Source organism: Delphinapterus leucas, chromosome 6, assembly GCF_059928025.1.
Source record: "Delphinapterus leucas isolate spDelLeu-1000000601 "Yukka" chromosome 6, BTC_Dleu_Yukka2, whole genome shotgun sequence".
In the NCBI taxonomy this organism is placed as follows: Eukaryota; Metazoa; Chordata; class Mammalia; order Artiodactyla; family Monodontidae; genus Delphinapterus; species Delphinapterus leucas.
In genome coordinates, this window is record NC_143134.1 from 124,432,637 (window position 1) to 124,451,450 (window position 18,814).

The window sequence follows — 18,814 nt, forward strand, 5'->3', positions numbered from 1 at the left end:
GACTTGTCCCCCCGTTGGCTGCACTCACATCCAGCGGCCAGTGCAGAGGAAGCGTCCTCCCTTTGCCCAGCTGGGCCTGCTTTGCACACCTGCCCCCACAGTCCCGCCTGGCACATACAGGAGGCTGGCTCCGCATAGAGGTGTGGGGCGTTCACACACACACACACACAGAGGCTGGCTCCGCATAGAGGTGTGGGGCGTTCTCTCTCACACACACACAGAGGCTGGCTCCGCATAGAGGTGTGGGGCGTTCTCTCTCTCACACACACACACACATACACACACACACACACACACAGAGGCTGGCTCCGCATAGAGGTGTGGGGCGTTCTCTCTCACACACACACATACACACACACACACACACACACACACATGAGTGTCAGGCCCAGCCCTCCTGGGCAGCGTGCCTGGACCAGACCGGCCCCCAGCGAGCAGACCAGGTTGACCCCAAACAGCACTGGGCCTTCCTCTGGCTGCTCCAGCCTGGACCCTGTCAGGGCTGCAGCCCTGCGTGCCCACCCTGGCCCAGGCCTGTGCGCAGGCCTAGGCTTCAGTCCAGGGAACGAGGTGCAAACTTTGGCAGAGTTTTAATGGCAAGGTTGGCTGCAGCGACAGTGCCACGTGGGTGGGGGCCAGAAGCTGTGGTGGGCAAGGGGTCAGTGGGCAACAGGGCAGGGCCAGATCCCTGAAGAAGCAGCGAGCGAGGACCGGTGGGCGGTGGCGGGCAGGCGGGCGGGCGGGCGGGCGCTACATGATGGAGCAGGCAGACAGCGGGTTCCGCACGTGGCAGGTGCACGCGGCCCCGCAGTACTGCCGGAAGGTCTGGTAGCAGCTGCCCTCAGGCTCGCCCCCCCACTGGCCACCGGACGGAGCGGTCAGTGCCTCAGGTGGCAGGCGGCTCAAGATGGACGTGTTGACGGCCAGCGCAGCCAGGCCGTAGTCAGTGAAGAGCACAGTCTCGCGGCGGCAGGTGGGACAGGAGATGAACTTGTACTTGGGGCAAGACTCGTAGAGAATCTGCAAGCACTGCTCACACACAGAGTGCAGGCAGGACAGCACGCGGGGCCGCCGCTGCGTGACGTTGTACGTGTGCCCGCAGGTGGGGCACTCCAGAGGCTCTCCTGCAGCCGCTGCCGCTGCCGTGGAGGCCCCTGAGGCCGCAGGGCCAGGCCGAATCACGTACTGATTCACGATGACCTCGTCCGCCGGCGCCACTCGGGGGAAGCCCAGCTCCGCGCTGCCCTTGCGGGGCCGACGTGGGAGTGGCGGGGTGCAGGGCGCCCCTTCCAAGGCAGGCATGTCCCCCCCACAGGCCTGGTTGACGATGATCTCTGTGTCTGAGGGCCAGGCTCTCTTGGGTGCCAGAGCGGGGGTGGGCCGGGGTGCAGGTGGGAAGCAGGGGGCGGCCGCCTGCAGCTCGGGGAACTTCTCAGGGTGGACCATCTTCATGGCCTCCATCTTGAGGATGACATGGGGGCCCTTCAGGCAGGACATGAGGAAGCTCGGCCAGCCACTGCCCGCCTCGGGCCCAGGGTCAGCCGGCATCCAGCTGTCTCCAGTCAGACTGGGTGTTCGGGTGGGTGGGGGAGTTGGGTGGGGCCGGGGGGGAGGAGAGGGGGCAGCATCCTGGTCCCGCCAGGCCTGGTGGGGACCCTGGATGCCCTGTGGACTCCTGGGGGAGGCTGGCAAGAGCTTGGGGGGAAGGGCCCCCCCCAGTGGCCACAGTGGCTTCTCAGGTCCAGTCCGAGGAGGAGGAGGAAGGAGCGGGGGAGGAGGAGAGGAACAGGGGCAGGGGGGTGTGGGAGACTGCCCTGGGCTGGAGGTCGGGCCCAGGGGCTCACCCAGGGTCTCTGGCTGCTGAGGCTGGCGAGGGGGCGTTGGGGGGTGTCCCCCTGCAGCCGAGATCAGCCGTCCCGGGGCCGGGACATCCGGGCAGGCAGGGGCTAGGTGGGCCCCATGGCTCCAGGACAGGGCACCCAGGGAAGGCAGCTAGCCTGAGCCCTGGCTGCGGAAGGACCCGGGCTGCAAGCTCGGCGGCGGCGGCGGCGGCGGCGGCAGCGGCCGCGGCGGGAGCAGAGGAGAGGCCTTCACCGGGCCCGAGCTGCAGGTGAGAGACAGCGTGAGCGCAGCGCCCGGGCCCACCCTCACCCTCACCCTCACCCTCACCCTCACCCTCACCCTCACCCTGCACAAAAGGGTGCCCGACCTCTGACCCTTACCCTCGCCAGACTCGGAACCCAGCCCCCTCCCCTGTCCCCGTTCCCGAGGCCCGACCTCCGCCTAGGAGTGGAGGCCGGCGAGCGGCGACCCCGCGCTGTCCCGCCCCGCCCGCACTCACCTGCCCCAGCCTGGCGTCCCCGGCCGGGCCGCGCGCCGCCGCCGCCGCAGAGGTTGTCTCAAAGGCAGGCCTGGATGCGGCGCCCGCGCCTTGGCCCGGTGGCTCCGGCGGCTCTGGCGGCGACCTCGGGCGATGGCCGGGCCGCGGCGGCTCCCGGGGGCGTGGAGCGCGGGGCTCGGCTCGGCGCGGCGGCGGCGGCGGCGGCAGGTGCGTGCCGAGCGTGGCGCGCTCTGCGGCGGAGGCGCGGGGACCGCAGTGCGCGCGGCGCCCGCCCGCGCCCGCAGCGCCACCCCCCCCCCCCCCGTCTAGGGACCCGCGCGGGGTCCGCGGGGCGGGGCCAGTCTCTCTGCCGCCCCTCGATCCGCCGCGGGCCTGGCGCCCGCTCTCGGGGTCGCCCTCCTCCTCCCCGCGCGGGCCGCGTGGGGGTCAGGATCTCCGCGGCGTCCCCCCTCCTGCCTCCCCTTCCCCCGTCCCCGCCTGGCTGAGCCTGGGTCCTAGTTAAGCCCCCCGCCTCAATTCTGGAAGGGAAAGCCTGCTTTGAGCTCTCACAGTGCCAGAGGGAGGAAGGGGAGGAGAGAGCCCAGGGGTGGTCCCATGAAAGCTGGTTCCCAGGACCCCACCATGGGACTGCCTTGTGTCCCCGCCAGAGTCAGGGTCTCTGCTTGTCCTTCCACTCGGCCCCCAGTGGGAATGCCTCCAGGGTTTTCTGGCTCACAGGTGCAGCAGGCTGTTTCAAAGACCGCGATGTGACAGAAGAGGGTGATCAGGGGCAGGCAAGCCACAATCAGAGGAGTGAATGGAGGGAGGACCGGTAGTTGGGAGAATGCTCCAAGGACAGGACAGTTGGACAGATGGGTGGTGTGAGGGGTAGGTGGAAGGTCAAACAGACAGCTGGACAGGCTGCCATGGGGCAGCTCAGGGAGGACACGCACCTACACAGGGTGAGGTGGCCCTTTCTGGCATCCCAGCAGGTCAGCACGTGTCCCGTTGCCACAGAGTTGTGTGCTAACCTGACCGCACCCAGCACAGAGGCTCCATTTCTTTCTGCTTCTTCCTCAGGCCAGGCTTCCTTGCCACCCCCCCGGGATACGCCCTCTGCCTGTGAGGAGCTCTCAGGTGAGAGGGAAGACAGAGGACATGCTGACAAATACAGGGCAAGGGACCAGGGCTGCATGGGCCTCCAGAGAGCCTTTCCCTAACCTGCCAGGGCCACCACATGGCATGCTGGCACTCCTTTGATCAGCACTGGGCCATGCACCTAACCCTGGACAGTCCCAGCCCCTTCTGGCCACAGCTCCTCTGCTCTGTACAGGCCAGACTGCACCTGGCTATACACCTAGCCCCAAGTCCTGCAGGCAAAAGAGCCCGGAAAGGTCGGCGCTCCTGATAAAGGGCCCCACGCGGGCAAAACAGACTGCAGAGGCACCCCTGGCCCATAGGCCTTGACTTTGCCGCTCTTTGCCATCTCAGGCTAGTGCCTGCGCCTCTGTGCCCTCCCCCATTCAGCGAGAGCATGTGTGCTAGTGTGCAGGTGCCCCGTGGGAGGGGCAGCGGGGTGCTTATGGGGCCCTGGCGCGAAGGCAGAGTACCTGCGGCAGCCCCGGCCAGGGGAGGACTGGGGGTCCAGTCTAGGCAAGGGCTTTGCTCATCTCCCCACCAACTCCCTAGGCGCGCACCCAAGGTGGTACCGGCCACTAGGCCCCACCCCTTACCCGAGGCCCCGCCCCTGGAGGTAAAGTCCACCCAGTGCAAGGCTCCCGCCCAGAGCCCGCCCAAACCCACGCCTCCCGAGCCGGGCGGCTCAGAGATGGTGCAGCCCAAGCCGGGTCCTGGACAGATGAGGCCAGCTGACCCCGAACCTGGTGTTTAGGAAGACCCTTGAGCGCAGAGGCTTCTGGGGAATATAGTTCCCACCGGGCGCACCTCCACCCCCACCCTGTCAGTCCTGTTTTGCGCATGCGCCAGCCTCCTCTCGGCAAGGGGCAGAATCTGTAGGGGCTGTGGGCGGGGCTTCTGACGCCTGCGCACTGGACCTCTGTTGTCCGCCTCCGAACTTCCCGGTCTTTGGGCCTAATTGCCCCTACGTCTGGTGCCGCATCGGTACGACTCATGTCCGGACCGGTCTGACCGGCCCCGTGCAGGCCACTCTGGTCAGCTGGCCTCTGTGCCGTGTCTGATTTGATCCCGCCCTTCCTGGGGGTGCACTCCGAGCGCCAAGGACTAGGGGTGCGTGTCCAGGCCGCACCCTACTGTCCCGGTTGCCCCAAGCGGAGCTCACCGTGCCAGGCCCAAACCCAAGACCCCAGTGCTCACATCCACCCCCCCACATACAGCGACCCTGTACGGCAGGTGCTATGTGCCCCCTCACAGATGGAGGGGATGCAAGGGCCAAGGATGGGGACGCTGAGGGATCGGGGGCTTGTGGCCCACGAGGCCACCAACCAGAGGGAAACTAGTTTAAGAAATGAGCTAGAAACGTCACTTGTGTATGAAGCCCATGTCGCCAATCGTAAGATAAGTAAGTTTTATCAGCAAAGGTGTGTAAACCAAGCATTTCTTATCAGTTAAAAAAACCAGCAAACCTCCAAGCCGTGTGTTCGCAAACATCTTGGTCTCTGCCTGCGGGGTAGAGGCTTGGGTCACAGTGAGGACCTCTGCTCTCTGCTTCGAAGCAGAGGCTCTGAGACGTGTGAGTAATGGCTGGGCCCCCAGACCACCTGCAGGCCTGACCCCAGACTCGCCTCCTGTCCTGCCTTCTGGTGAGCTGCAGGTCCCTGGAGGGCCAGGACATGCCCCAGATGCGTTGAGGCTGAATCACCCAGGCTGGCAATGTCCCTGGGAGGCCAGGCTGCAGTCAACACCCATCCAAAAAAGGAACGGTGGGTGGCCGCTGTGCTCCAGGAGCTGGGGCCTCCTGGGATCCTGGGAACCCCATCTTTGAGCCCCGCCCCTCCCCAGGAGGGAAAAGGCAGCTGCCAGTCGCTCAGCTCACAGGCACTGGGACCTGGCCCAGAGAACAAGACAGCTTGCTGCCGTCACCACTTCAGGTGGGTCCTGGGCTGAGGGGCTTCCGCACCCCCTGTAGGACCAGCTTAGCTGCATATCCCAGCCCCCCACCCCGCTCCCAGCTCCGTCACAGGGCCCTGTCTCTCAGGGAGGGCAGGGGACACCTGGGGGCAGCTAGGAGACACTGGCCCTCACTCTCCTTACTCTCCACTACCTTGCACGCGCACTGACACACAGGCCTCACACACACACTCAGGCGCTTCCACAGCCTGGCTTTTCTTGGGTTCCCCTCCACTGAGCTGATTTTGCCTCCTCTGCCCACCCCTGCCAGGCCAAGCCATGGACCCCCCTGAGATGCTCGTCAAGGACCCGTATGCCCATGTCAGCATCCCGAGGGCTCACCTGCGGCCCAAGCTGGGGCAGCAGCTGGAGGCGGCTCCATCCTCCTTGGAGTCTCAGCCCCTGCCCGTGGGGTCCTGCACCCTGGAGCCTACCGAGGAGGCCCCAGGACCCAAGGGTGCCAAGGGGGCTGCCTCCATCCAGGGCCAGCAGGCCTGGCAGCAGCCCTGCACCCCCTATGGCAGTGGGCAGCGCCAGGCAGGACTGACCTACGCTGGCCTGCCGCCGATGGGGTGTGGCGGCAACACTGCCCATCACTGCTGGTGCTGTGTCATTTCCTAGCCTGGCCCCTGGGCCGCAGGGCCTGCTGCGGGGCGCCCCCACACGGCAAGCCCGGGCCTCTGCTCAGGTGGCCACAGCAGTGCCTGGACAGTTGGAACAGCCACTGGCCTGTTGTCATGGGTGTTGGCTGCTCCCCACCTTGGACAGCAGCACCTACCCACCGAGAAGGCTGACAGCTCAGCCCCCGCCCCTGAAACAGAGCCCTGGGCGCTAGCCATAATGGTAGCCCCCGGGACACCCTTGACCACCTCTTCAAGGCCCAGGGCCAGGCAATAAAGCAGAGCGAGCTTCGTCCCGGCCCCTCTTCTTTGCTGCTACCCGCTTCGGGAGGGTCCCAGGCTAGAGACCACCACAGGCTGCCAGCCGCTATGGGACATTCCGGGGTGGGGCAGCCTCATGACAACCTAACCTGCTCTGCACTCTCAGGTTGGCCCAGAGGCTGGACAGGAAGGCTGGTCGGGCCTGGGTTTGAGCTGCCCTGCATTCCCTGGGGCCGAGGGTGAGCACGGGAGACAGGAGAGTCTGCGGGTCACACAGCAGGAGCATGCTGGGCCTGGAACCAGGAGTGGAGCCCGAGAGAAGCCTCCAGGAGGAGGACTGTGCTGGCAGCGCAGCGTTGGGTGGCACCAGCGCGGGCAGGTTTCCAGGAGTGGGAGCCCAGGTGACCAGCACCGAGCCTGCCCACCCGTGACTCACTGCCCTGCCTCGGCCAGGGTGTTTTCCTGGTCTCCCACAGAACATCCAATTCCTGAACATCTGCCGTGTGCTTCTCCCCGCTGTCCTGCCTCTGGGGCCTGGGCTTCGTGGAGGTGGGCAGAGAAGGCGCTGGGCCACCCGTCCCCCACTTGTCCAGCAGAGCAGCGCACCTGCGTCGGGGGCATGTGGGGAGCTGAGCCGTTTGGCACAGGGGTGAGGCCGGGATGCCCGTGTGAAGACTGAGCAGCGAGGCCGGTACTGGGCACACTGATGTTTCCGGGACCAGGCAGAGAGAGCCGGAGGAGGCCAAGCTGGCCCCGCAGGATGGACGTGTCCTGGTGCCAGCCTTCCCCCCGACCCCTGGTGACTGGCCACACGGCAGGACTGGTCCCTGGGCGTGGGCAGGCGTGTCAGTGGCCTGACTCCACGGGGCTCAGGCTCCCGGCCCTGCCCCATGACTGGCCCGCACAGGAAGATGACCCCACCTGGGCCAGCCACCAAACACCCGTCTGACCAGCCCAGGAGGCGGGGGCCTGCCGGGATGGCAGGAGTAAGGAGGGGACCCTCTGGGCCTGGCTTCCTCTAGCAGGACGGAGAGGGTTCTGGGGTCCTGACCTCAACCCACCCTTCCCAACACACCCCATTCTGCTATGTCACTGGGCTGGCCCCAGAGCTTTGACCAGGCAGAGGCCAGGGGGAGGTGGCCTCTGAGGAGGGCATCCGGAGCTGCCCACGGTGCCCTGCACCTCAGAGAGTTTCTGGGTGGTCTCTGTATGAGTGGGGATCTCCACTCCTGTGCTTGAGGGCCTCCTTGGAGCCTTATGGGGCTGGCTTGTGATGGGAACATGACAGGCCTAGCCCAGACAGAGACAAAGGCAATAGGACAAATCAACATGGACACACACACACTGTGACTGTGCTTGAGCCACAGAGCAGAAGGACCCCTCAGAGCTCTGAGCTGGTGGGGGTCCTGGCAGGCTTCCTGGAGGAGGTGACGCTTGAACTAAGAGCTGAAGAATAGGCATCACCCAGGTCAAAGCCAAAAAGCTTTCCCATCATGAGGTGGGGGTGGAGTATGAGTGCGGGTGGGCTGGGCACAGGTCTGGGTGGACGAAGTGGGAAGATGGGCAAAGTTGAGTGGCAAAGCCAGGCCTGGGTGAGGGGTTAGTGGAGCTGGGTCTGCGCATGAAGGGGGCGGGGCAGGCAGAGTGGGGGGGGCCCTTATCTCCTGATGAGTTGGTGGTGTCGGTGGATCCAGTTGCAAGCTCTTTGTGGCTGAAAGGGGAGCCCACGCCTGCCCACAGCCACCACCTGCCTCCCTGCTGACTGGTCCGTGGTAGGCCAGTAACGCGAGCCCCAAGGAAGGAGCCGCAGGGCGCCCTGGGTCCCCCCTACGCCCAGCCACCCTCTGGCTGGACATAGCCACCCAGCAGAGCGGATACAGGTAAGAGAGGCCTGGGGCTCAGGCAGGCTGGGGTGGGTTCGGGCCTGGGATGGCACACGAGAGCCACAGAGGGAGACCAGAGAGCAGGGCAGGATGCTGCCCAGCAGCAGTCACAGGGACCCAGGCTGTGCCCAGAGCCTGGTGTCCACCAGGCCCACTGGCCACCACCCACCCTCCCGTGTCTGCAGAGGCCTGGGCTCCTGTCCTCCGGTGGGGCTTCTGGTGCTGAGGCCCCAACCATGCAGGACAAGCACGGGCAGCCTGGGATGGGTAGGCTGCAACCCCCCTGCATGCCTCCCCCAGGATGCTGCCGCCAGAGGGTCCCCGGGCCTCCGAAGAGGGCACAGCCGCTGGGCCCCAGCGAGGTGACTGCGTCATCTGCTACTCAGCCTATGACCTCACTGGGCACCTACCCCGCCGCCTCTACTGCGGTCACACCTTCTGCCAGGCGTGCGTGCGGCGGCTGGACACGCCAGCCCACGAGCAGCGCTGGATCCCCTGCCCGCAGTGCCGCCAGAGCACACCCACGCCCCGCGGAGGGGTGGCCATGCTGGACCTCGACCTGGCTGCCTTCCTGGCCGTCAGGGCCGAGCGGGAGCCGCCTCGCACAGAACCCCAGCCCCCCACGCCCCTCAAAGGCAGCACCGCCATTACTCAGCAGCCGGCCAGGCTTTGGCCTGCCTTGGGCCCCCAGCCCCACTTCCCCCAGCCCAGATGCTGCTTCTGGGGCTGCAGCGGCCTCTGCTGGGACCCCCCAGGCAGCCCCGAGGCCTGAGCCCCGGCCGGTCAGCAGCACGTCCGCCCAGAACAGCCTGGTGGCAGAGCGTCCCGGGGGCCACTCTGCGTGTTCACCCCGGGGCCACAACCTAAGGTCGCGAGCTGTGCCCACAGTACCGTAAGCCCCTGCAGGTGCTGGAATCCCAGCCAGGATTCCCAGGCCCCGCACTGGTCTGTGTGCAGGGGAGGGGTGCTGCTGTCAGAGTCACCTGCAAGTCCAGCCCGGGTCCAGACCCAGCTCAGAGGGTGGCTCCTGAAAGGGTCTGGGGACCAGACCCCGGGGACTGGGCTGCAGGCCGGAGCGGCAGGGCCCGGCAGAGGCTGTTCCCGGTCCTGCTGGAGCAGGTCTCCCCTCCTCTACAGAACGGCCCAGAGGCGTGAGCCCGGAGGGAGGGAGGGGCTCTCCCTTCACCCCTGGCCTGTGAGGCAGCCCTGCGATGTTCGTCTGCTCACTGAGCTCCCGCTGTGTCGGGAGCTGTTTGGGGAGGGTCCTCCGCAGGCACAGTCACTGCTGCCACAGGTGTCCAAGGAGGTCCAGGCCCAGGGTGGGGGACCTGCCTGAGGGGCTGCTCAGGACAGACGCTCCCATGCCAGGCCCTCAGCTTCCTTCTGCCTCCCCGTGGCCACCAGACAGACCCTTCAGAGGGACCAGAGCATGTGCTGGAGACAGTGGACGCAGACCCCACCAATTGGGCTGCAGCATCCCCACCCCCGCACAGGAAGGAGGCCCTGGGAGGGACCGTGGGGCCCGCGCCGGGCAGCGGGTAGCAGGGACGGACAAGAGAATGTGCTGAGAGGACACTCAGAAACCTCCTCCCTCCCGGGGACAAAGTCCCCCTGCACCAGCGACCGGTGGGCAGCAAGCAGGGGGCCAGGAAGACCAGGCCTGACGGACGGGGAGGGGCCGGCCCAAGCCGGACAGCTCTTCCTCCCCACATCCCAGGAGCAGTAAGGGGACTGACCCCAATAAGAAGCACTCCACGAGCAAGGGGGCCGGTCAGGGCTCAGCTGGAGAGAGAACAGGATGGGCCGAGTCTCCTGGTCCAGGTGAGCTTGGGCAGTGCGCTGGGCAGCAACGTGGCCTGGGGGAGGGGCCTCGCCTGCCCTCTCCCTTGCAGATGAAGGCATGACACCCGTGACCGTGACCATTGCTGCCCAGCACTGGGGCTGAGCCTGCAGGGAGCTCTGCCAGGCCCAGCCCTGCCCCAAGCCCAGGCCTGAACTGGATGACCTCAGGGGCTGTTGCCCTCCCCGCCTACCTGGTGCAAAGGGCTTCCCTCTGGCTATCGGACCTGGGCAGGAAAACCACAGTGAGGTCCGTAGAGCTTCCCAAGGGGTCCCCAGGCTGGCCAGTCAGAGCCCCAGCACGCTGCCCTGCTTTGGGCAGGCAGCAGGCAGCATCTGGCATGTCACCAAGTCATCCATTCGTGGAAGTCCAGCACTAAGGACCCCCTGCCCAGCCCCGCAACACCCCTGAGTGACAGTGGGGCCTGGACAAGGCAGGTACCGGGACTGCAATGGTACCCCTCAGGGGCCTCGGCTCCTGGGTAAACATTAATGGGGCTCAGCACACGGCAGGTCATGTGTGCACCCAGATCTTTGACCTGCAGCTGCTCCTGGCCTGTGTCTCCTCCCCGAAGGTGCCCCTCACTACCCACACAGGTAGGAGCTTCTAGAGCCAGGTGGGGACCCAGGACACTGGGGTCAGGGCGGGGGGACCTCCAGGGCTTAGGCGCCCCCCCCCCCAGGAGCTGAGGGTGAGAGAGCAGCTTGGGGGCAGCAGGAGGGAGGGGTGGCAGCAGGCTCCCCAGCTCCCGGGCCTTGGGCACTGGGAGCTGAGGTAGGCGACTCGATGGGGGCTCCAGACCCAGCAGGCTGAGGAGGGAGCCTTGAGGTGGGGTGGGGGCGACCAAGCCCCCTGTCCTGCCCCCCGTCACTGGAGGTGGGGCCCTTATCAAGCGGAGATGTTGCCATTTGGTACCAAATACCAGAGTCTAAGCCGCGACCGGCTGCAGTGGTCGCTGTGACACCTGATAGGAGAGGTCCCCGAGTCCCCGGCTCCCGACCACTTCAGGCCACACCCCAGCACCCTAGGCCACCCACCAGGCCTTCTTCCAGCCAGGACCAGCAACGGAGCCAGGGTTCCCTCAACTCGGTCCCCCCAAACTGGACTGGGCACACCTGACAGCCACTTGAGATCACTATAGCCATCTCCCTGCAGACAGAGGAAGGGGGCAGTCACCAAGGCCAACGGCGGGTGAGAAGGGAGGACAGCGGTGAGGTCTCAGGCCAGGGGACCCCAAGACCTGGCGGGCAGGGGGAGGAGCTGTGTCTGAACTGCCCTTCCCCCCAGCAGATCTAGATTTGGGCCTGGGCCTGTCCCTGCCCAAAATCCATGCCGAGTTCCCTCACCTGCGCCCAGGACCCTCCTGCCACTCTGGACACAGTTGGCCTGGTGGACCAGAGGCTGGGAAATGCAGGTACCAGGAGCCCCAGGGTCCCGGAGCCTCGGCCTGCCTCCCTGCCCACCCACCTGGCCTCTGACCCATTGCTCTGGGGAAGCTGGGAGAGGGGCTCCAGCCCATCCGTCCCCAGGAGAGCCCAGGGGCCGGAACAGTTAGGGGCCCCCCTCCTTCCCATTCTTGTCCCTCACCCCAAGCTCCTGTGCCGCAATCCCCCCAACCCCTTCGGGCGCCACTTAAAGGTGTCCAGGAAACAGCTAGGTTCCTGGCCCTACCTGACCCTGACCCCTGCAGGGACCTCCGGTTCTGCCCCCATCTTGGAAGACGGGGATGTGGACCCCTGGGCCCTCCCTCAGCTAAAGGACACTGGCCAGTCCTGGAAAGGTAGGTCTGGAGATGCTGGGTAACTGGACAAACGAGGCTCGGACTTGCCAGGGTGTGAGCGTGAGAGGGTTCTTGGGGAGAGAGAGCAAGGAGGGGGTTTGCCCCAACGGGCCCCATGGAAACCCGCCACGCAGACCACCGCCAGGGCACCCTGGTCCCTCAGTTCAACGGCCTGCCTGCCCACCTGCCCTCCCTCCTCCCTCCTGCGGGCAGTGAGGCTCCCCGGAGGCCCTAAGGGGCTGTCTGCTTGGCCACTCTGCAAAGGAACAGAGGAGAGGGACCCTGGCCCTGTGCTGGGAGTGGGGAGAAGAGGAAGGGGCCTGGAAGGGGAGCCGGGGCGGGGGCAGGGTGGGGACTGGCTGAGGACAGCCCTGCCCTCTGTCCTCAGAGCTCAGCATGGCCGGCAGGGTGCTCCAGGGGGCTGCTGGCTTCCTCAAGGTCTGTGGGCTCCTGGGCAGCCTCTACCTCTTCATCTGCTCCCTGGACATCCTCAGCTCTGCCTTCCAGCTGCTAGGCAGTGAGTGACCAGCTAGGTGGCTGGGGGTGGGGCAGCCAGCCAACCCTCCCCAGCCTCAGGGCACCTGTCTCCCGGGCGTAGGCAAAGTAGCTGGAGACATCTTCAAGGACAACGTGGTGCTGTCCAACCCTGTGGCTGGACTGGTCATCGGCGTGCTGGGCACGGTCCTCGTGCAGAGCTCCAGCACGTCCTCCTCCATCGTGGTCAGCATGGTGGCCTCCAAGCGTGAGTGCCCCCCTCCCCTCCCCCAGGATGGTGGTGGCGGGGTGAGGGGCGAGAGGCTGATGCAGCACCCCTACAGTGCTGACCGTGAGGGCATCTGTGCCCGTCATCATGGGCGTCAACGTGGGCACATCCATCACCAGCACCCTGGTCTCGATGGCACAGTCGGGGGACCGGGACGCGTTTCGGAGGTGAGTGAGGTGCGGGGGAGGGCAGGGGCTGCGGCTGAGGCTTCCGACCACCCAAATCCGTGTGGCCTCAGGGCCTTCGGCGGCTCAGCCGTGCACGGCATCTTCAACTGGCTCACGGCGCTGACCCTGCTGCCGCTGGAGAGCGCTGCGGCCCCCCTGGAGAGGCTCAGCGCACTGGCCCTGGGCGCTGCCAGCCTGCAGCCCGGGGGGCACGCACCTGACATCCTCAAGGTGCTGACACGGCCGCTCACACGCCTCATCGTGCAGGTGAGGCCAGCCGCTGCTTCCGGCAGGACCCACACGCCAGGCGTGGCGGGGAGGGGTTTCTTGGGGAGGTGGCGACAGACAGCTGAGGCAGATGTGGGCAGGGCGTCGTCGGCTGGGGGAAGAGAGAGCACACTGGGCCGGGCTGTGGTCCTCTGAGCCCCCGGGGAGTCCAACACCAGACCCAGACTCCTCTGTCCCCCAGCTGGACGCTGATGTCATTACGGGCAGCGGCACAGGCAACGCTACCAACAGTAGCCTCATTAAGCGATGGTGTGGCACCGAGGCGCAGACGGTGAGGTGCCTTGGACCCCTGAACTCCGACCCACTGAATTAGCCGGTCCTGGCTACTCTGAGCCTGTCCTGAGCCCAACCCGCCTTGCCTCCCCAGACCGCAGGTAACAGCAGCACCTGTGCGGCGGCCACTGGGGGCCCCTGCCCTGCGAGGAACAGCTCTGCCACCGAGGAGCAGCTTCCCTGTGAGGCCCGGCGCCCGCCCCAACCCCCGCCCACCCCGCGCGCTGGCCGCAGCTCACCCACCCCTGCCCTGCCACCAGGCCGCCACCTGTTCGAGGGCACAGCGCTCGCGGACCTGGCCGTGGGCTTCATCCTGCTGGCTGCCTCCCTGCTCATGCTCTGTGCCTGCCTCGCCCTCATCGTCAAGCTGCTCAGCTCCACTCTGCGGGGCCGCGTGGGCCAGGCCGTGAGCACCGTCGTCAACGCTGGTGGGCCTTGGGGAGGCGGTGAGGGTGGCGGCAAGGAGGCCCGACTGGGGGTGACCGGCTCCCCCTCCGCAGACTTCCCCTCCCCATTCGGCTGGCTCAGCGGCTATCTGGCCATCCTCGTGGGGGCCGGCCTGACCTTCGCACTCCAGAGCAGCAGCGTCTTCACTGCAGCCATCGTGCCGCTCATGGGTGAGCACAACAGGTGGCACCTGACCGAGGGGGCAGGGGGTGCGGGGCCCATGATGACCCCTGGCTCCCCCAGGGGTCCGGGTAATCAGCCTGGAGCGGGCGTACCCCCTCTTCCTGGGCTCCAACATCGGCACCACCACCACGGCCCTGCTGGCTGCCCTGGCCAGCCCTTCGGATATGCTGATCAGCGCCGTCCAGGTACCACCCTCCCGCACCCCTCCCCTGCCCCCAAGCCCCTCCCACTCCCAACACAGGCCTGGGGCTTGCGCTCAGGCTCAGCCCCCTCCTGTCCAGCCCTGTGGGCTGGAGGCGGCAGGCCTGCCCTGGGGCCTCAGGCTCCAGCTCTCCTGGGCCCCACCTCTGGCTGCCTGCTCAAACCTGCAGCCTCCTCGTCTTCCGGGACCCCAGGGGCCCTGTGGGCATTTCTCAGAGTCCCAGGCCTTCTTCTCTTCCCCTGCAGCCTTATCATTTCTAGGATCCTGTAGTCCCAGGGTGCCTTCTCCTCCCTTCCAGCTGGCAGCTCCCCCAACCTCTCCTGAGGGACCACTGCATACTGCTGGCTGTGTCCCTTTGAGGCCTCCCGGCCCTCGGGGGCCTCAAGCCCCTCTATGCCAACGCCTCTAGGATGTCCCCCACCCCCAGGCACCTAAACCCCACAGGCCCCTACGTGGACGACTCACCGTCTTCCTCCGTGCACCCTTGGCCGGTCACAACTCTGCCTCCGGGACGCCTCCCCCAGCTGCACACCCCACGCCCAGTCCCATTCAGTCCTGCGGATTCTCTCCAGATCATCCCCTGTGCTCCACTGCTTCTGTCCCAGCACCCTAACAGGTGCAGCTCCTGAAAGCCTGGATCTTGCTGGGCTGCTGCCCACAAGAAGAGATGAACCCCAGCCCTCCCCGACTCCCACCTGCTCTCTTGCCTTGGCTCTTTGTCCATTTGGAACCTCCCAGTGCAGGGCCCTGATCCACCCCCTCCAGGAAGCCCTCCGGACTGCACCCACCACACCGACTCCTCGACTTCTTCAGCAACCCCTGGAGGGAGTTGTGTTCTCTCCACGTGTGGCCCTGCAACTCCTCCTCACAGGAGCCAGGCCAGAGCCCAGGGCTGGGTGGCCAAACCCGCTCAGGGATGACATGAGCGGGGTCACCGTGAACGACGCGTTGGCAAGCTAAGCCAGCTCAGGGGAAGGTCGAATCCACGGGGTCATCACAGATGCAGTTACCACATGGGGATGCCGTACTAGGGCCCCGACCCTCAAAGTGTTGGGGGGTGCAGGAAGAGCGGGCCCAACACAGCTGGCCAGAATTTGCCCTCCCAGGCTGCCGTCTCGGCTAACAAGCGGGGCCCCAAACTGCCTTTGGGCTTAGTGCCCTTTCTGCCAAGAAAGGGAGGCGCAGGCGTCCTGGGGAGCCCAGGGGACCCCGTACCACAGAGCCCAGGCTCCTGAACCCTGCCTGCCCTCCCTCCCTCCAGGTCGCCCTCATCCACTTCTTCTTCAACCTGGCTGGCATCCTGTTGTGGTACGTGGTGCCCGTCCTCCGGCTGCCCATCCCACTGGCCAAGCGCTTTGGGGACCTGACTGCCCGCTACCGCTGGGTGGCCGTCGCCTACCTGCTGCTCAGCTTCTTGCTGCTGCCGCTGGCCGCCTGCGGGCTCTCCCTGGCGGGGAGTACAGTGCTGGCTGCAGTTGGGGGGCCCCTGCTTGTGCTGGTACTCCTCATCATCCTGGTCGCCGTCCTGCAGCGGCACCGGCCAGCCTGGCTGCCCCGCCGCCTGCGCTCCTGGGCCTGGCTGCCCCTGTGGCTCCGTTCTCTGGAGCCCTGGGACCGCCTGGTGAGCCGCTGCTGCCCCTGCAAGGCCTGCAGCCCCCCTCAGGCTGCGGCCAAGGAGGCCCACTGCTATGAGAACCCCGAGGTCCTGGCCTCCCAGCAGTTGTGAAGAGCGGACGTCCCCACCCCCGTTGACCTCTGGGTGCCCTGAGGGATCCTAGTGGCTGCGGACATCTGCATCACCTGCATCACCTTCTTTGCAAATAAACAAGCCTGTACCCAGCTGTGGGTGGTCTTCTCTCCCCAACCCCAGGCTGCGTGGGCAGGGCCCCACCCGCCTCCATAGGGAGCTGGGAGTGGGGCAGCGCCGTTGCTGCCCCCAGCGGACACCAGGGGCCCGCACTGAGCCCTCGTGGGAGCTGGCCTTCCCCGGAGGTGCGGCAACACAGCTGATCCCCGAGGCCCAAGCTGTGACTCTGTTTCTCTCCGCGGCCACTGGGGACAGAAGGCCCTAAGTAGTGGCCAATCCAGAGCGTAGAGACTTCCCGCAGCAAGAAGCTCAGGGTCCAGGGAGGCTGGAAGCGGCCGGGGCCTTCCCTGTGGGTACAGGAGGGAAAGGGCGACCGGCTCCCACGCACCGCCGCCGCGGAGGACGCGCGCGGGCAGCTCCTGCGCCGTCCAGCCCCCTGTCGGCGGTCGGACTGGAGGACGTCACGTGGCCGCGGCAGGGCCCCGAGTTCCGCAGGTGCGTCGGGGAGTGGGGAGGGGACAAGCAGGACCGGGTGGCCCCAAGGCGCCCTACTCCTCTCCGTCCCCGTTCTGCCTCTATCTCTGTTTTCGCAGAGCGTGGCGCACGCGCTGCAAAGCACGGGGCTGCGGGGTGCCGCGTGGCCGGAGTGGGGCGGGGCGGGGGGGAGGCCCTGCGGGGAGGGGAGTGGGCGGGCGCGGGGCTGTGGGCGGTGGCGGGGGGGGTGGGGCGGAGCGCGGGGCAGGCGAGCCAGTGCGCGGTTTCCCGGGTCCGCCGGCCTAGGCCGGCCGCCAGGGGCGCTACCCTGCCGGCCTGGGCAAAGGGGGTGCTCAGTGCCCCTCACCCCAGGAAGTGGGTCCTGCCCGCGACGCCCGGCGCCGCTCGCATCTGGAGGCCCCCACCTACGCGAAACACCTCGGCCGCGAGGCGGTCGATGGCCTCTGGGCCAGGTGCCCACCTGGGGGTGGAGCGTGCGGGAGGGGGCCGCCCCCGCCCGCCCCCGCCCGCCCCCTGCTCCTCCCCGCTGCTCAGCGGGTTTCCACACAGGACCGCTTTTGTCTGGCGGCCGGGCGGTAACCAGACACCCCTCCAGCCCGGGGCTGCCCACAACCCCAGCCCGACCTCATGCCTCCGCCCTGAGAGGAGGGCATTGGCGGATCACGTGTCCCGGCACAAGTCGCGCACGGAGAGGGGCGCGCACGCGCAGACCTGCGGGCCGCTCGGGGTCTGGTTTGCCCCGTTAGCTGCTGCGGCCAGTCACCGCCTCCCGGTCCGTGGATGCTACCCTGATGGGGGCACCTTCCTTCCCTGGCCCCCACGTTTGCCTAACCAAACCCGGGGGGACAGGTGTGAATCGTCAGGAAGATGAGACCAGGAGACCCCAGGACCAATTATTGTCCGGGATCATGTCCTTTCACTTCTCAGGTCTCTCCGCCCCACTCCGTGTCCCCTAGTCCCTCTCAGCCCCTCCAGGTCTCCTGTCCCCCCCAACACGCTCCTGGGTCTCCTGAGCCTGGGGCTCACCCTGGCCTCGGAAGGAGCTAGTCACACGTTCTGAGAGCCATAGGGGCCTCATGGGAACAAGACCCCTGGGGCAGGCTCATTACCCCCTTTTGGCTTCCCCCCACTTTTGTAACCTCAGGACACACTTGTGGTTCTGACATCAACCTCACTCCCATGGAAGTCCCCTGAGGAGGGACTGGGCCTGGCTGCTTCCCTGGGGACATGGAGGGGGCAGCTCCCCCTCCCCATGGTGGGAAGGCAGTGAGAGGGGAAGAAAGTACCCCATGCACCTCTCCTTCCGGGGGCGGGTGAGGCCGCCCACAAAGGCTGACTGCTGGGTCCTTTGAGGCCGTGAACGACTGTCTGCCTGCTGCTCCTGCCTGGCGGTAACGCACCCTCCCGCTGGGACCATGGCCACCGGTAAACAGAGCTGTCGTTGTGGATGCCTCCGACAGCTGCAGGCTGGGGCAGGAGGGCCAGGCGCCTAGCACTCCCACAGCCCCTGCCCACTCTGCCCTGCGTCCCGCTGGGCCACAGAGCTGCACTGGGCCCAGACCGGCCCCCCAGCCCAACCTCTCCACCCTGCAGCAGGAACACCCTTGGCTGAGGGTGGGGACCTGCAGGGCTTACCCCCGCCAGCCCTGGGCAGCAGTGGCAACTGTGGTCCTTGGCCGAGGGCCACGGGGAGCTTCCTGCTGTCTTGTTCCCAGTGTTCACTTTGGGAGGGCAAGGCGGACAACCTGGTGCCACGGGGGGCTCTGGGGCTCACACCTGGGTGGGAGACACAACCTCTATTTTGTTACCTCTAAAGTAGGGGGGCCATGCCGAACTCCCAGCCCTGTGTGCACTGGTCACAGGAAACAGGGACCTTTGCCAGCGGGGATCTCAGCCAAGGGTGGGGGGCAAGGAGAGAAGGCTTTGACAAACATCTCAAAGAGCACTGCTCACTGGCTCGCTTGGAGGAAAATCTGAGCTTCTCCCTTGCTCACCAGTTTGTGGGTTTGTGACAACTCAATGCTACCAGGCCCCAGAGCCTCCCTGCTGCAGGGCCAGGGCCTTGCAGGCTGCTGCTTGGGCAGCTAAGCCACTTTGCAGGGCACCGTGAGAACCCCGGATGCCAGGCAGTGACCCTGCACACCCCACATGCCACTACCTGTGGCCAGCAGAAGCCGGGCCCACCTTCCTGGACTGGCATGGAGGAGGGGACTGACCAGCAGTTTGACATTCTGACTCACCCTCCAGGTCAGGACTGCAGCTGCAGACCACTCTCAGGGGATGCAAAGGCTAATCTCTATGCCAGCATGCTGCTTGCCCCAACAATTCCATCCACACATTAAGTATAGCATAACGTGTCCTAACGCTGCAGTATACTCTGATACCGTAGTGTCATGTA

At 66.5% G+C, this 18,814-nt stretch overlaps 4 protein-coding genes across 4 annotated transcripts; 3 read left to right on the forward strand and 1 right to left on the reverse strand.

Moving 5' to 3' along the window:
• Window positions 1-329: 329 nt before the first annotated feature.
• Window positions 330-2,284, reverse strand: RNF208 (ring finger protein 208). The gene has a single exon (XM_022577950.2). It carries the CDS (start codon window positions 1,546-1,548, stop codon window positions 751-753), a length of 798 nt encoding a protein of 265 aa, XP_022433658.1. The 5' UTR covers window positions 1,549-2,284; the 3' UTR covers window positions 330-750.
• On the forward strand, window positions 1,710-8,231 carry CYSRT1 (cysteine rich tail 1). Its single transcript, XM_030761546.2, has 2 exons — window positions 1,710-5,388; window positions 5,679-8,231. The coding sequence occupies exon 2, from the start codon at window positions 5,687-5,689 to the stop codon at window positions 6,026-6,028; it is 342 nt and encodes a 113-aa protein (XP_030617406.1). The 5' UTR covers window positions 1,710-5,388; window positions 5,679-5,686; the 3' UTR covers window positions 6,029-8,231.
• A 155-nt stretch (window positions 8,232-8,386) lies between these two features.
• RNF224 (ring finger protein 224) lies at window positions 8,387-9,697 on the forward strand. The gene has a single exon (XM_089914059.1). The coding sequence runs from the start codon at window positions 8,473-8,475 to the stop codon at window positions 8,941-8,943; it is 471 nt and encodes a 156-aa protein (XP_089770185.1). The 5' UTR covers window positions 8,387-8,472; the 3' UTR covers window positions 8,944-9,697.
• A 1,038-nt stretch (window positions 9,698-10,735) lies between these two features.
• Window positions 10,736-16,059, forward strand: SLC34A3 (solute carrier family 34 member 3). The gene is given in 11 exon segments (XM_089914060.1): window positions 10,736-11,425; window positions 11,650-11,690; window positions 11,692-11,791; window positions 12,180-12,308; window positions 12,390-12,533; window positions 12,610-12,721; window positions 12,793-12,988; window positions 13,191-13,280; window positions 13,377-13,899; window positions 13,973-14,097; window positions 15,376-16,059. Coding segments are annotated over 11 exon segments (2,010 nt in total). The 5' UTR covers window positions 10,736-11,340; the 3' UTR covers window positions 15,841-16,059.
• The last annotated feature ends 2,755 nt before the right edge of the window (window positions 16,060-18,814 follow it).